Source organism: Stegodyphus dumicola, chromosome 10, assembly GCF_044657685.1.
Source record: "Stegodyphus dumicola isolate Sdum_Otavi_A_Nest chromosome 10, ASM4465768v1".
NCBI classification, from domain to species: domain Eukaryota; kingdom Metazoa; phylum Arthropoda; class Arachnida; order Araneae; family Eresidae; genus Stegodyphus; species Stegodyphus dumicola.
Window position 1 is genome coordinate 116,493,196 of NC_140777.1, and position 16,792 is coordinate 116,509,987.

Genomic DNA, 16,792 nt, shown 5'->3' on the forward strand with positions numbered 1-16,792 from the left:
ATGCAAACAGTAAAATTCTGATATGTTTAATTTGTTCGTTAAACAAAGATATGTGCGATAATCGTTTAAACATTAAATAATAAAAATCTTATTCGAAGTTTGATAATATCGTTTTACCATATTGCATTGTTATCGATAAACAGTGTGTGTGTATAAAATGGGAACTCTATTGATTATCGCAAAGTAGGTTAAAAATCAATGGCAAAATTCCACTCACAATGAAAAGCATGAGTGAAGTAAATAAAAATTTATAAAAAGGAGAAAATTTACTGCCTGACTTCAGTTTTGCATCATTGTTACATATTACGCTCTTTCTTACAGGAAAACCATCGAAGCCAGAAGGGCCTCTCGAAGTTTCAGATGTCCACAAAGAAGGCTGCAAACTTCAATGGAAAAAGCCTGCAGATGATGGTGGTGCTCCTATCCAACAGTATGAAGTTGAAAAGTTTGATAAAGAAAGTGGTAGATGGACTCGGGTTGGAAAAGTGTCCGGTGATAAGCCAGAAATGGAAGTGACTGGTTTGACTCCTGGTAAAGAATATTTATTCCGAGTGGCTGCTATAAACGAAGAAGGAGAATCCGAACCGCTAGAGGCACTAAAACCTATAATTGCCAAGAATCCATACGGTAAGGATCACGGCGATCTCAAATATAGTTAGTTTAATATTTTAATATTTCTAAAATAATTTCCATTTATATTCCTTCTTTTTTATGTTGATTTACCTCAGTGATTTATTGTATATATGGTTTTCTTCAAGCACTGTGAATTAAAATTATTTTTCAGGCAGAAATTCATTTTTAAAATATTTCAAACTTAAAACTCCGCATGTTAGCAATTGTTTTCACTTGGCCTTGATTAAATTTTGTATTCGTTAATTGAACTCGTAAAGTTTCAACTTGATGGAAAGACACCGTCAATTATTTGACCTCTTTCATTAGCCTTTATCATTTCCAATGTTTTAGTTATTTTGTAGTCGTTAATGCATGCCTCTTGATGATTGTTATTCATCAACTAAAGAAAATGTTGAACAAAAAAAAAAAAAAAAAAAAAAAAAAAAAAACTAATAATGTTCTTTCTTTTTTTCTAAATCAATATTATAAACTTTTAATATTATTTGATTTATAATGCTCTAACTGAGCTGTAACGGAAACTGACGCTGTAACTAAAAATAAAAGCATCATCACTTTTAATATGTACCGCTAATAGTTAATAGTAAATATGATTAATAATATTCAATAAATACTGAACTGTTTCTGAAACAATATGCTAATTTTACAACAATTTTGCCTCATATATAGGGATAACTTTACCTTTTCATTCCGATGATTACTTAAAATGATGCTTACTGATTATCTTAAACTAGGTCTAGACCTCACTTATAAATAAAACTCGGAAACCATTAGTATAGTACCCTAAAGTAAATCAAACGCGTTCGATATATAGTATATATATAAAAAATAAGCATTCATTTCTATTTGATCATTTTATTTTATCTGAACACAGTGAAAAATAATCGAAATTTTTCTAGAGCATATAGTTGACGAGTCTTGCCGCTGCTGTTATTCATTTTTATGACCTTTTTTTCAGATGAACCTGGAAAACCAGGAGTTCCGGAATTCGTTGACTGGGATAACGCGAGTGTAGATCTGAAGTGGGTTCCTCCAGCGAGTGATGGTGGATCTCCAATCACTAAATACATTGTGGAGAAGAAAGAAAAGTTCTGTTTGAATTGGGAGAAAGCCGCCGAGGTGCTTGGCGATAAACCAGAAGTCAAAGTTTTGGACCTCAAGGAGAAAGCAGAGTATCAGTTTAGAGTTATTGCAGTTAATGCAGCTGGTCCTAGCGAACCAAGTGATACCACTAAACATCACTTGGTGAAACATCGAAAATGTAAGTTTCTTTTTCACTTAATTCGTATAACTATCTGATAGAGAATGGGATTTTTGAAATAACGAATATAGTCTTTGCTTACCTCATTACTACGAAATATTTTCTGTATTTTAGTGAAACCGTACATCGATCGAACGAACTTAGAAACGACTACGCTTCGCAAGGGCAAATCCTTGAAATTAGATGTCAATATTAGAGGCGAGCCTCCACCTAAAGTTACATGGGCATTGAAAGGAAAGGTTCGTAAATATGTTTTATCTTTTTTGTTTGAATTCAATATGCCTTCGTTTCTTAAGAAATGAAAATAACCTTTATTTCGTATTGCGTAATACTTCTGAAGGAATACGTCATTGTTTGGTTACGTTCACGTTTACAATTATGGAATTTTAACGCTTCATATTGTTTTATGATACCATTTCAAATGATACATTGTTTTCTTTGCATATGTCAAGTACTATCTCTTATCCTAAATGTTCTCGAAAGCAGCTATTATTGGTTTTAGAAGTTTTTTTCATTTGAAAACACTTTTTATTTATCAAATTCAACAGCGTTTTGTTTGTAGTAAGTTACTGACAACAAGTATCAGTTAGATTTTATATCTGGCAGAATTTTTTCCTAAGTAAAATATAATAAATTTGTTTGCAAATTAGCTTATTGGTTCTTCTTCTACACTTCTATTACTTAAATATAATTGGAAATGTTATTCTTATTTTGGCGTCTTTTGAAAAGTGCCAAATGTTTAATTTCATTAAATTTTCGCTTATAATTTATTTAAAAAGTTAACATATACCATTCAGCAAACTAGTTCAGAAAGGAAGTGATTTCTCATTTTAAATGTCATAATTATAGTTATCTAAAATTATTATTAATTTGGCTTAGATAATACGTTTAATATTAATACGTTATGTCAAATCCTCTACCTGAATTATTTTGCTCCCAAACGTACATTTAATGTTGTTATCACAGAAAGTTTTATATACGTTTTTGATGTTTATAATAGATGTACACATATTAAAAATTCCAATTATGTATGCTTGTATATCTCTCAACAACAAATAGAAAAGCAGTTTTTATTGAGATGGTTCGATCTTTAGGAGTTTTCATATTTAGAATAACTATTCATTAAAGTAAATTCATTTTTATTTACAGATTTTATTCCAGCATCGCATTTGTACTCTTTGAATTAATGTTCTTAAAGCTAATTCTATTTTATCAATTATTTTCTCCATTTCAGATTGTCGAAAGCTCACAGAGCAGGGAGATCGTAAATGTAGATTATAACACAAAATTAATCATTCATAACGCACAAAGGAAGCATTCTGGGGTTTATAAGATAACTGCAGAAAATGAGCATGGAAAAGATGAAGCTGAAGTTGAAATTAATATCTTAGGTATGTTCAGACGTAAAAGAAAATTAAACGCATCATATGAATTAGAATGCATTATTGTTAGTCACGCTAGATGTTAGAGAAATATATGATTTTTTCTTGCTTTGTTTCAAATTATTGAGCACTCTGTCTTTTATTATACATATGTGCTTTGACATCATTTTTTTCTTGATTTCTTGCTATTTAGGTGCTCCTTCCAAACCGAAAGGTCCTTTACAAGTGTCTGATGTACATGCTAAGGGCTGTAAATTGAAATGGGAGGCACCTGAAGACGACGGTGGAAAGCCAATCAATCATTACCAGGTGGAGAAAATGGACACTGCAACAGGTACTTGGGTACCTGTAGGTCGTGCAGATGCTGACAAACCTGAATTTGATGTTCCAGGATTAATACCTGGCAAGGAATACCAATTCCGCGTCAAAGCTGTGAATACTGAGGGTGAATCAGAACCTCTGGTCACAGACAAACCAACCGTTGCTAAAAATCCTTATGGTACATCTTATATCTAGAATAACTTTAAGTTTCAATGCACTATTAAACGTGAGCATTTTACTTTAAACAGTTTTATCTTTTCTCGTTTTTCAGAGCCTGCTAGTGCGCCTGGAACACCTGAACTTGTAGACTGGGATGAAAATATGGTAGAACTGAAATGGCAACCGCCCAAGACCGATGGCGGTGCACCAATCACAGGATATATCATAGAAAAGAAAGAACGCTTTGGTACTGTATGGGACACCTGTGCCGAAGTTCCTGGTGGAAAACCAGAAGGAAAGGTTACTGGCCTCGTTAAAGGGCATCAGTACGAGTTCAGGGTTAAAGCAATTAACAAAGCTGGTGAAAGTGAGCCTAGTGAACCAACGAAGCCTCATATTGCAAAGGCTAGGAACTGTAAGTATAATTTGAACTTATTTTTTAACCTATAAAAGGAATACAGATATTTTTCTAGAAGTGCTTTTGTCGGACCAATAACTAATTATGTTTTAAAATCAGCTCCCGAATTTTTGTAAAATAGGATTGTCACTTTATTGTCTGTTATAACATAAGTAGTATTATTTTATAAAATTTCAGAATATGTATTTCAATTGAAATTAAATGAAATTTTGTTGAATTACTTGTGCGATTTGTGAAACAACAAATCACAGGAGATGCAGGGTTAAAACTAGATACACCTGATTGTTGGGAAGTCCCTTTCCGCAAAAGTTTCTGAAACAAATTAGTGTTTATATTTTATATTAGAAAAGTTATAAAATCTCCAAAATATTATTTTTTTATATGGCAGTAAAATATAATAAATATAAATATGGTATATACAGAGAGAGATCGATCGATACAATAAGCTATAATAAATATATATTATATGGCAATAAAATACACTGCTCGATATTGAAAACGCAGCACCAAGAAGGAGTGGTCAGAAATTTATGCAAATTTTAGAGTAGACGCACATCACTGAGTTATGTGAATGATGTGAAATGCACAGCTCTCCGACGCACGTGGGAACGTGCAGAATGGGCAATATTCGTGTCGTTATTTTTGTCAGACGAATTATCGAAGAAAGTTGGTTTTTGTCCCGAAGGATACGTGTAATAGTGAGAGAGTGAGTGACGGAGGACGTGGGCACCACCCCTCTACGATATTTGTTGATTGGTGTGAGAGAATACCAGGCCGCCGTCGACGAAGGCACTTCCAGCAGATAGACGATTTTACGAGGGGTATGGTGATCAGACTGAGAAGGGCGGGTTGGTCCTTACGTCAAATCGCAGCTGATACTCACATGGATACGAGCACAGTGCATCGGCTATGGCCAACATGGTTGGAACAAGGAAATGTGTAAAGAAGGAGGGGTGCAGGTGCAGCCAGAGTGACGTCAGCACGCGTGGATCGACGCATCCGCCGAGAAGCTGTGGCAGTCCCGCAAGTCGCTTGTACCGCGATTCTGCAACATGTGCAAGATACCCTGGATGTTTCCGTGTCGACCAGAACCATTTCCCGTCGATTGGTTGAACTTGGCCTGCACTCACGGCGTCGTCCGACTGCCATTGACCCCACAGCATAGACGCCAACGTTTAGAATGGTGCCAGACTGGAGCGATGTGGATGACAGAAGGGCGAAACGTCGTGTTCTCAGATGAGTCACGCTCCTGTTTATCCAGTGACAGTCGCTGCATACGTGTGTGGCGTCGACGTGGAGACAGATCTAATCCGGCAGTAAGTGGTGAACGCCCCACCGCGCGACAACGTGGCATAATTGTTTGGGGCGCTATTGTCTACGATTCCAGGTCACCTCTAGTTCGTATTCAGGGCACTATGACGGCCCAACGCTACTTGGATAATGTACTGCGGCCGGTGCAATCCCCTACCTTCAGGGGCTGCCTAATGCAATTTTTCAGCAGGATAACGCCCGACCACACAGTGCTCGCATCTGCCAACATGCTCTGCAAGGTATACAGATGCTTCCCTGGCCACCGTACTCTCCTGACCTGTCACAAACCAAATATGTGTGGGATGTGATTGGACGCCGTTTGCAGACTCTGCCCCTGCCTCGTTCAGAAGACGAACTGTGGCAAATGGTTGAAAGGGAATGCACAGCCATCCCTCAGGACACCATTCGCACTCATATTGACTCTATGCCTAGACGTGTTTCTTCGTGCATCGCTGTCCGCGGTGGTCCTACATCCTACCGGCATATGAGGCTGTTCGGTAACGTTCCTCATATGCCGTTGTGTGTCGTCCGCTCTGGCGGCAATTCCAAGTTTAATATCCTACTGAGCCGACGGCGTTCTCGCTCTGTATTCTGACTATCATTTTGAAATAAAGATCACTTATTGCTGCTTGCTGTCTCTGTCGTTTTTTCCAAATTTCATCACTTTCTGACCACTCCTTCTTGGTGTTGCATTTTCATTGTCGAGCGGTGCATATATGTATAAATATATAAAGTATAATAAGTATACATATATAATATGTCAATAAAATATGTACGTATGCATAGAGCTGAGACAAGGGTGAGGCAAGTGAGGCACTTGCCTCAGGTGAATCACTAGAAGGGGCGCTAAATTGGCTATAGGAATTCGAAAATTACCTTAATTATGTTTTTAAATTTGTCAGTTATTGTTAGCAAGCTTCGGCAAACTTAAATTAATAAAACAAGAGGGAGAATTGCAAGAAAACATGGAAATTATGTTATTTCTTTTTTATCAAAAAAGAATTTTTAACATTTTCATTCGAAAGGTATAAATAATTGGCTATATTATTTTTCTGAATTTATAAACTACGATTAAAGAATACTTTAAGAACTATGGTATAATTATGATATAAGAATTATGGTATTTTGATTTAATGCATTTTCTTTTTTTTAATACAAATATAGCTATTTTGATATATATATATATAGGGGTGCGCATTGACCTTTTTCTCTCAGGTGAAAAAATATCTGGGCACGGCTCTGTGTTCAGATATATAAAGTATAATAAAGCTATCATTTTTCTACGATTTTTATTCTCCTCTAAAATTAGTTAGAGATGGAAAAAAGATATGCTAATAGATATTAATTACATTTTAAACCATAAAGAAACATATTTAAAGCATTAATTACAAGAATACTTGAAAGGGTGTCAGTCTTTTTGCAAGAGGTTTGAACATAAGAATTAAAAAATTTCTTAATACGCTATTTTAAAATTACTACACTATTAAATAATTTTCACTTAAAAGGAGGGAGAATATTCATAATCCAGTGAAAAAAATATGGGAGCAGCATGAATATCGTGTCATGACTCTATTTTTATCGACAGTACCTAGTATTAATAATTTGGTATAAATATATCATCCAGCAGGCAGCAAGTATATATTATATAAATTTTATGGTGATAAATAACATATCTGTCTTATGTATTTAAAAATATATATCTTTCGAATTATGCAAGAATTAAACTTAATGTAATAAATTTAGAACGTAATCTCTAAATTTCACTTTTAATGTTTATTTTCAGTGGCTCCGAAAATCAATCGTGCCAATCTGCAGGACATCACAATCAGATCAGGCCATTCAACCAAACTTGATGTTGAAGTTGAAGGTGAACCGGCTCCGACCATCACCTGGATTTTCGGAGAAAAGCCAGTTGAACTTGATGATGTTATTCAATACAATAACGAGGATTATGCAACACATATCAAATTCACCAACCTGACACGAAAGTACAGTGGAAAATATATCATCAGAGCTGTAAATAAAAATGGAAGAGATGAGGCAACTGTGAACATCAATGTACTGTGTACGTTAATTCGCTTATTCTAATTTAGCAGTAGCTTCTTCTAGTCAATCATGTATTATAATAAGTTCCTAAAATTAAGACTAATTAACGCTTTAAAATAACTATGTATATAACTAACACTCTGAAGGTTAGTTTGTGTAAAGCAGTGGGGAGAAGACTAAAGCCGGCCCAAGGCCCATCTACCTGCTTGATCCAGCCGGTTATGAAATCCTCTGCATTGGCATTTTCATACCTTTCCTGTCCGATTTTGTTATGCAGACTGCCGAAATCAACAGCACAAGGGCGAATCCTTTGTTGCAGTGTATATGCACATATATACTCTACATACATTACAGCATTAGATGCGCATATACACGCATAATCACTGTAAAAATAATGCACCCATGACTATACTAGAGACCAACCTAAGTTGAGAATGCTAGATATGCTAGATAGTATATGCATCCTTCGAAGAATATAGTCCTATGATTTATAGGATTATAGCATCTTTAATTTAGAAATTAAACAATGGCATATGAATATTGTCGAGGTAAAAAGACTAATCAGAATACGAAGCTTAGGGGAAGAAAATTTCACCCGTAAATTTTTATTTGAAAACGAAACAGTATACATGTCAAACATTCAATGAACAATAGGAAAAAAAAACCTGTTTTTAATGAATTTATGATTTTTTTTACATTGTAATTTTTTTAAATTGTAATTTTTGAAAACTTTCTAATGGGGTACCGCAATTACGAGGAATCCCTGAGTTGCGCCCCGCAAATAATAGCGGCAGTGCAAATGATCGGAACGTTCTTGGCCTCATGATGCATTAAAAAAGATTTTTTTGGCCCTGTGGTTAAAAACATTTGCCTACCCTTGATGTAAAAGATATCTGTGTTAATTTACTGCAGGTTGAAGTTTTATATTTTTAGAAAATCAGAAACTTTAGTTCATCTTACAAATAGAAGTCCTAAAATATATAAATATTGACTCAAAAATAATTAATATATGTATTATTTTAGTATAGTTAATTTCATAAAATGTGGCAAATAATTTCGTATGAAATCATCTCATTGCAGAACTACATAAATATATTTTGCGGTCTAAGATTATTATCACGTTATTCGATCCACGTTAGATTATTATTTAATTACTAATCTTATTTAATTTCTAAACTATTTAATTACTGATCTTTAGATTATATTTAATTACTATGCGTGTACAAAATTGACCATGTTTATCGAAGTCCTAGTAAAGATCAAAAAATGATTTCTATATTATATAACTTTTAATAAAGTTCATTTATTATTTAAATGCATATTCACTTTTATGGATCCTCGATGCTCCTTGTTTTGAAGAAGAATCTACGAAATTAAAAAAGAGAAAAAAACGAAAAATCTGAAAGGGTTCAGTTTCTAACGATCGCTCAAAAGGGTTTGTTAAGATTTTTTACGCTCTCGGTTTGCTCGCACTCTGCCAGTCTGCTGCTGCACTCACTCTTGCTAACTCATTTCTTTTTTCTCTTTTTAGCTTTATTACTAAGCATCTTTTTTTTCGGGTTTACACCATGTACAGTTCAGTAGCAAAATTGCAAAACTTTTTAAAGCAATATATGTTTAGAATTTCTGATGCAGTGCTAAGTATTAGCATACGTGTTTCTATTTTTGTTCAGTCTTCTCTCAGTTTATCATATTAATGCTGTGTTTTCTTACTGAAGATTTCTTAGGCTTTCAAAACTGTTTTTGTGTTTTTATTACTAACATTTCATGTGTTAAGTTTGTTAATTAAGTACCATGTTCTTCACATTTACGCCACATAAAATTCAATTCAACAACAAAGTCACAAAATATTTAAGAACAGCATTAATTTTAGAATTTCCGATAAGACAGTCTCACACGCTGCAGATAAAAGTGATTTATTTCGTAGAATGTTGCCACTACTCGCTTTCACATTTTTAAACTTGTTAATGAAAAATATGAAATATAAAATTCGAATCTCAAAGTTCGGGCTCTTAGGTGATTATGTTTGATTGCAGGACAACATTATTCAAAATTCGATGGCCCTAGGTAGCGTTGTTTTTTCACAGTGCGAGGAACTTAACATACATACACGCAGATTCTTCATTATTTACTTTCTTTAAAAGAATATAAAAGAATATTGGTGGAAACAGTTAGAAAAGTGATAGATATGTTTGTAATGAATGACGCAAAATTCGTTTCATGACTTGCGGCTCATTCGAGTTCATGCCCTTTTGGGCTAATAAATATCCCTAAACTAAAGCTTATTGGAGCTAGAAATATCAGCTTATTACGTATGTTTTGGAAATATCCATTCATGAACATTCAAGCTGACTATATTAATATTATTCACGTGAATGAGAAAGCTATAATGAATTCATGTTAGTTTTAAATATACAAATATATGTTCAAGCTTTAATACTACTATATTTTCTAAATATCTTGACAAGTCCTTATTTCTCATAAATGTAATTATGCAATCGAATGTTCCTAAATTGTTACATAACCGTAAGAATAAATGTAAATAGGCATAATTACTTAAACTACTTAAATGAAACTTAAAAGCATAGAAAGGGCTACAAATAAAATATTACAAAGAAAATAATGCATGCAAATTACAAGCGAAATAATAATAATCTTATTAAATACTTAATTAATTGTCAGTTACATTGATGAGGTTATGAGACAGAAAAAAAGTTTTTGCTCGTTCTCTGTTCTCTCTTCTTCAATTCGTAATAATAGTTAGGAAATTTGATTTTATACGAAAATAGTAACGATTTTCCTTTTTCATTATAGCCAAACCATCCAAACCAGAAGGTCCTCTGGAGATATCGGATGTCCATGCTCAGGGTTGCAAGTTGCAATGGCAACCTCCGAAGGATGATGGTGGTACACCATTAGAAGGCTATCAGGTTGAGAAGATGGACGTTCTGACAGGTCGATGGGTGCCAGTTGGTAAAGTCGATAAAGACAAGACAGAAATGCCGGTGACGGGTCTTGAACAAGGAAAGAAATACCATTTCAGAGTAAAAGCAATTAATAATGAAGGCGAATCGGAACCACTGGAGACAGACAGGTCGACATTGGCAAAGAATCCTTTTGGTATGTTTTGTGAAAGTTTTCTTGACAGTGACAATGCAATTTGCCTATCCATATTGCATATAGTCTTTCTGAATAATAGTAAATTAGCATTTAGTACTATACAGAAATATTTATAATTATAGTGCTGAAAGTTGAATATATGCTTTAGTTCTTTTACTTCCTAATTACAGACATCAGCGTTATAAAGCATTGTAATGTACATCCTAAATAGAAATGTATTGCACATTAGATCGTTTATAAGTTTTATAAAAATGTTTATTGCTGTAGAAGATTTATGATAATGATTGTGTTTGGTTTCTAAATTTTTATATTATTTATTCTGTTCATTACAGAAAAACCAGGGCCACCAGGAATACCAGAAATCATTGACTACGACAAGGACTTCGTGCAACTAAAGTGGGATAAGCCTGCTAAGGATGGTAATGCTCCGATCAAAAGTTACATTATTGAAAAGAAGGACAAAATAACAGGCCAGTGGGTGAAAGCTGCAGAGGTAACTGGACCAGAAGGAAAAGTTGGTGGATTAATCGAAGGGCAGAAATATGAGTTCCGTGTCATAGCAGTAAACAAAGCCGGACCCGGTGAACCCAGTGAAGCAACAGCTCCACACTTGGCTAAACCTAGATTCTGTAAGTTTGAGTCATTATATGTATTAAAGAAAAAAACCTTTTAGTATTCTCTTAAACTTGATCAAAATTTAAAATATTTGTAACAGTTCAAGTTTTTATTATTATTAACGCAGGTCTCTTAATATCTTTTTTTTCTTTTCAGAAAAAAATTAAATTATATCCTAATTTATTTAACACAAAATTTCGTTCTTACAACATACTTTTTTGTTTCAGGCCTTCCTTTAATATACAAATTTGTGATATTTGATTTGAAATTATAATCCATTACTTAGTTCATAATCAGTCACTATATCCAGCTAATTTTCAAAATGTCATCTATTGTTTCGCACTTAACTTTCCACGGTATCTTTTCAAGGATATTTCAGATTTAATCATTCACGAACGTTTAGTATTTTTCTATTACCTGTTTCATATTAATTCCTAATTCTTGTACTTTTAATTAGTGTGTGTAAAATCCCCCCCCCACACACACATGGTTGGTGTCTCGCGCTGTTGTGGGTGATTGTTCACGGGGGAAAATACCTGTCTTCACAGTGACTAGAACCGTCATAGCGCGGCAAGAACCTTACTGGTACCGTCCAGTTCATCTTGGTCAGATACTTCAAATCTTATAGGGCAATCTTCGACTGTTTAGATCAGAAAAGTCTGTCTGCTGGAGTTCTTTTTTTCTCTGCATAACAATTGATGTGCTTGGTCTTATGTAGACAAACTTAGCATATTGAAACCGTTCTTCGTGCCATTCTTAAGTATTCTGTGATCACAGTCACATTCCTTATTATTAGTTATCATACATTACTTAAATTATTTTCAAAACTTCTGTAAAACAAAAAAATACAGCGAACTGATTACGTGCTGAATTTCTTGAAATAGTGGCATTTATCCATTCGGTTACTTTTTACGTTATTTACCTTCGACTGAGAAAACAGCAAAATCTTTATTAATTTTTTTTTTAACTGAAAGCTTTACATTACGCCCAAAGGGGTTTTTTTTTAACGTTTTGTGTGTGACCTTTATTTATTAAATATCACGTTCTTCGTACTTAAACCATAAAATTCAGTTCAACAGCCATATCGCAAAATAATTTAAAAATGAGTATATCTTTAGAATATCCGATACACAGTCTCGCGCGCTGGAGATAAAAATGTTTCTTTTTCGTGCAGTGTTGCAATTTCTCGCTTAAAAATCGTTGAGTTTGTTAATCAAAAATTCGTTATAGTTTTACAAATTATGAAATAGATAATTAAACAAATTTCCTAGTTTTAAGTTCGGGCTTCCAGATGCCCATATTCTAGTGGAGGACAACTTATTGAAAATTTGATGTCTCTAGGTGCCGTTATTTTTCAAACTATTCTACTAATACACACACAAATTAACCAAATGTGTACTTAAATATATATGTATTTATATATAGAATAACTAAAATTATATATGACATAATAAAAGCATGTAAAAGACGGAGCACTGTCGATGATAAGTTATTCTATATTGAAGAGAAAATATTCTGATTGCGTCGTAAGCTAATGTGTTGACTTCGTAAATAAAACTTGGCAGTCGAGGCGATTTTAATTCCATTTTTATTTCCAACTGACATTATGTGGCCACAGATCACTTGGTACTCTAGTCGTGCCTGTTGAAGAACATTTACATTATTGCTATTTTTGCAATAGGAAGCAGCATAGCGAAATGGTGTCCAAGCACAGCACAGACAGAAGCTGAAGTGCGTAGTTATGAAAGATGGAAGCACGCGATGAGAAACGTTTAGCTTTACAAAGGGGGTTTCAGTTCTCAATTATTACGTCATCAAAGCTGCGCAAGCCATAGAATGATCTAGAAATGACGCATCCAGACAAGCTATTGCTATTTTTAGAATAGAGAGGGAGAATAAATGTTTTGCCGTTAGTTTAAATTATAATCGTGATTCACATATTTTTTATCTTACATATATATTAATAATAACTAAAAGAATTAATGAATTCTAGAATTATTTTATATCTTTTGCGTAGTAATTTGATACAGTGTATATATATTTGTTTCATAAAGAGAACTATGTAGGTAAACTCTGCATGACATGGTGGCTAGATTTCTAATGGTGTTATAAGGTTTATCCTGTAATGTTTCTAACAGTTATTTTAAGCTCCTTTCCTATCCACCCTACCTTCAGCTTACAATTTCCTACCAGAATGTGTTTTTAGAATCGCGTTTAGTGCAAATGAGTAAGAGTAGTATTTAAGTCGAACTTCTACTGACTCCAAGACTTCCTCAGAGTTTCTGACTAGCGCGCGTTTGCCTTTTGGCCACGCCTCTCTAAGCTGTTACTATGCTCGGTCGTATTAGAGGCCCTTGATAGCTACGCTAGCTAAATTCGATATTTAGGGGCCAACTACTTAGAATTGTGATAGTCTCGGCTATATCTCTTTAGTTAAGCATTAGTTAAGTTCTTGTTTCTTATTATTTTGAGAAAGGGGCCAACTGTTCATTTTTATTTTGATCAATAAAGGGTAATTAACCCTTCTTGAGCCTTGCGCTTCTGTTACTGAACTTAAGTTATTATTCGCTTAGTAGCTGTTCACTAGGTTCCTCCACATTTAGTTGTTAGATAAAAGGGTGGAACTCCACAAGGTTATCACATTTAACGTCGCGTGAGGCTAAAGAAAATGTTTCCGAGAAATGAGCTTCTTCTTCTCCATTTAAGGGTTCCCAACCGAAACATTTTTCTCTGAAACCCATGTTCCGACTAGTTAAACGAGACATTTTGTAAATGAGATGGAGATCTGGGGTCAAGAAAAAAGTCTCGGTTGTAAAAAGGGGTAATGTATGAAAATATATAAGAAGGGCTAATTTGGATAAATATTAGCGAATATGTATTTTGATGCTCATTCCCTTTTAAATATGTTTTTTCGTATTTAAATGATAGATACCTTTCTTTATCTAGCGAATATTTTCAAGCTTATTAATTGTATATATATATTTTCCAGTGAAGCCACGTATTGATAGAACGAATCTGAAGAATATGGCTATTAAAATTGGACAGACTGTGAGCCTGGATGTCAATGTCATTGGTGAGCCGCCACCAGAGATAGTTTGGAAACTGGACGACAAAGAAGTACAGACCACAGATATGATTAGAATTGACAACTCCGACTATAACACGAAGTTTTATCTTCTCAGAGCCACTCGCAAAGAGAGTGGTGTATATACCATCACAGCTACTAATAAAATGGGAAAGGATGAAGCTCAAGTCGAGATATTTGTAATGGGTAATATTTAATTTCCTGTTGAATTTTTTCCTCGATTTTTCAAAGACATAAATCAATATAACACATGCTTTACATTTGTGTTTTAACTTACTTTCAGGCAAGCCTGGTAAACCTAAAGGTCCATTAGATGTGTCTGATGTCCACAAAGAGGGCTGCACCCTGAAGTGGAGTGAACCAGAAGACGATGGAGGATGTCCTATTGAATATTATGAAGTAGAAAAGATGGACGAAGATACAGGAGTTTGGATTCCAGCTGGAAAATCTCAGACTCCGAAATGCGAGCTTAATAATTTGCAGCCAGGGAAGAAGTATAAATTCCGAGTACGTGCAGTTAACCGAGAGGGTGATTCCGAAGAACTGGAGACAGAAGATTCAACTTTGGCCAAGAATCCATTTGGTAAACCATTTTGTTTATTTATGGTTTTTGAATTAGCGCACTACAGTGGCGATTTCTTTCGATATAAATCAGAATTAATATGAGAAGTTTCATAAAAAATATTTTATTTATTGTTTATCTATATCTGCTGTTACGTTATTAAAATGCGTTAACGTTAAGGAGAATCTCAGCAGTTAAAACTTTCTATGCCTATTTATTTAATGATCTCGATCTGCCTATCAACATTTTCAAAACAATTTTATATTGTAATTCTGTCGAAGACTTATTATATCTACAGCTGTAGATTTAAGAGTGACAATATAGAGAATAGATTTTATAATCAAACATGGTACTTACGTATTAACTGACGCAGTTTGGCGATATTTTACTAATGGAATAGTAAACGTTACTTGCCGAGTACAAGTTGGCGATTTTCGCGACATTTTAAAAAAAGATGAGTAAATTATTGATATTTGTCTAAGCTCACAAACATTACAACCATATCAAAAGAAAGCACACTTTAGCAATTTAAAACAGAAATTGCTAAATAAGGATTATATAATACATTAAAAATGCTTACCTTTTCTGTAGTTTTCCTAGCTGACATCAATGTGTTTTCTCTTCAAAAAATTAAAGAATTGCAAAAATATCCATCGCGCACAACCCCGTCATTATGCTCACTGGCTGTCTGCCATCTCTTCATTGTTCCTTTTAGCGCTTTTGCTGCAAAATATTGTATATATTATTAAAATATTGCTGCAAATATTGAAGGCCTGCCACCTCAGGGCCTTCGTTTGCTAGCAAATTCCACAAGCACACTTTTTACAATTAAATTAAAGGAGAAAAATATCACGATTTGTCTATAGAAACCGTCCAAATTTGGAATACAACAAAAGAACACTTATAAAAATGTCGATGCTGCTTTTGACTAAAGAATTGCGATAAGCATAGTTGTATGAAGAATGGTGATGCGCATGGTTAGCAGAATTTGGCCCATTCTGAACATTTGCCGTCTTCAACTAAGGTGGTTGCAATTATAAGATAATAAGTACTCCAAGAATAATTATCAAATATATTCTTAAGTATATTCTTTTGTAATTGTTTACCTTTTGGTCAATACAGAGGGTTTTTTATCTTATCTATATAATGTTGTAATTCTAATAGCTCTAATCGCAGATAGATAGAACATTAATTTATTGTTCCTAAGTTTGCTCTTTATTATTTTACATCATTAAGTATTTAATTTCTAATCGTAAATTTTAACACAATATTAACAAAATTTCATATTATGGAAAGGCTAAAAAAACGTTTTTCCTCCCTTTTGCTTATTGATTTGTAGGAAATGTAGAAAGAAGAATTTAATCTAGAAAGAAGATATAACTAGCTAATATTACTTATTTTGAGTCTTTGTTTTCTCTTTGCTTATTAAAAATCATTTATTAATCATTTATAAATAAATAAATAATTATTAAATTTCCGTTAACTTGATTAATAGAGTTAGCAGGAGATTTTGCAATAAGTTAAAGAGAAAAGTTCATCAAATCCGCGCATTTTACAGAACTTAGAAATCTATTTGCAGACACTGATCAAAAAGTGTTTTGTAAAATTTATCGAGAAGAATAATGTAACTGATAGTGTATATTGATTAAGATAAAACTTCATGTTCCGATTATCTTCAAACTGAAGGAACTCAAAATGTGATACAAAATAAATGGTTCAGTCAATTTAAATTAGCTGAGTGATTGAACAGCTTTAACTTAGTTAATCAGATAAAGCGTGTGAACAGTTTCCTGTTTTTAATATATTATCAGAATATTCAAACATGAGAGAAATTATAAAATCTTTTATATCGAGAGAAGATTAAATCCATATTCATCATCAC

The 16,792-nt window shown here is 33.7% G+C and overlaps 1 protein-coding gene across 8 annotated transcripts in view; it reads left to right on the forward strand.

The window, feature by feature from the left end:
* LOC118198052 (twitchin-like) overlaps nt 1–16,792 on the forward strand; it is a 480,648-nt gene that overhangs the window by 251,636 nt on the left and 212,220 nt on the right. For all 8 annotated transcript variants that reach the window (XM_085825414.1, XM_085825418.1, XM_085825417.1 and 5 more), the window contains 11 exons: nt 322–627; nt 1,589–1,891; nt 2,006–2,130; nt 3,126–3,282; nt 3,467–3,772; nt 3,866–4,168; nt 7,266–7,547; nt 10,343–10,648; nt 10,981–11,277; nt 14,253–14,534; nt 14,632–14,931. In XM_085825414.1, coding sequence (XP_085681540.1) covers nt 322–627; nt 1,589–1,891; nt 2,006–2,130; nt 3,126–3,282; nt 3,467–3,772; nt 3,866–4,168; nt 7,266–7,547; nt 10,343–10,648; nt 10,981–11,277; nt 14,253–14,534; nt 14,632–14,931 — 2,967 coding nt within the window. The remainder of the gene's footprint in view (nt 1–321; nt 628–1,588; nt 1,892–2,005; nt 2,131–3,125; nt 3,283–3,466; nt 3,773–3,865; nt 4,169–7,265; nt 7,548–10,342; nt 10,649–10,980; nt 11,278–14,252; nt 14,535–14,631; nt 14,932–16,792) is intronic.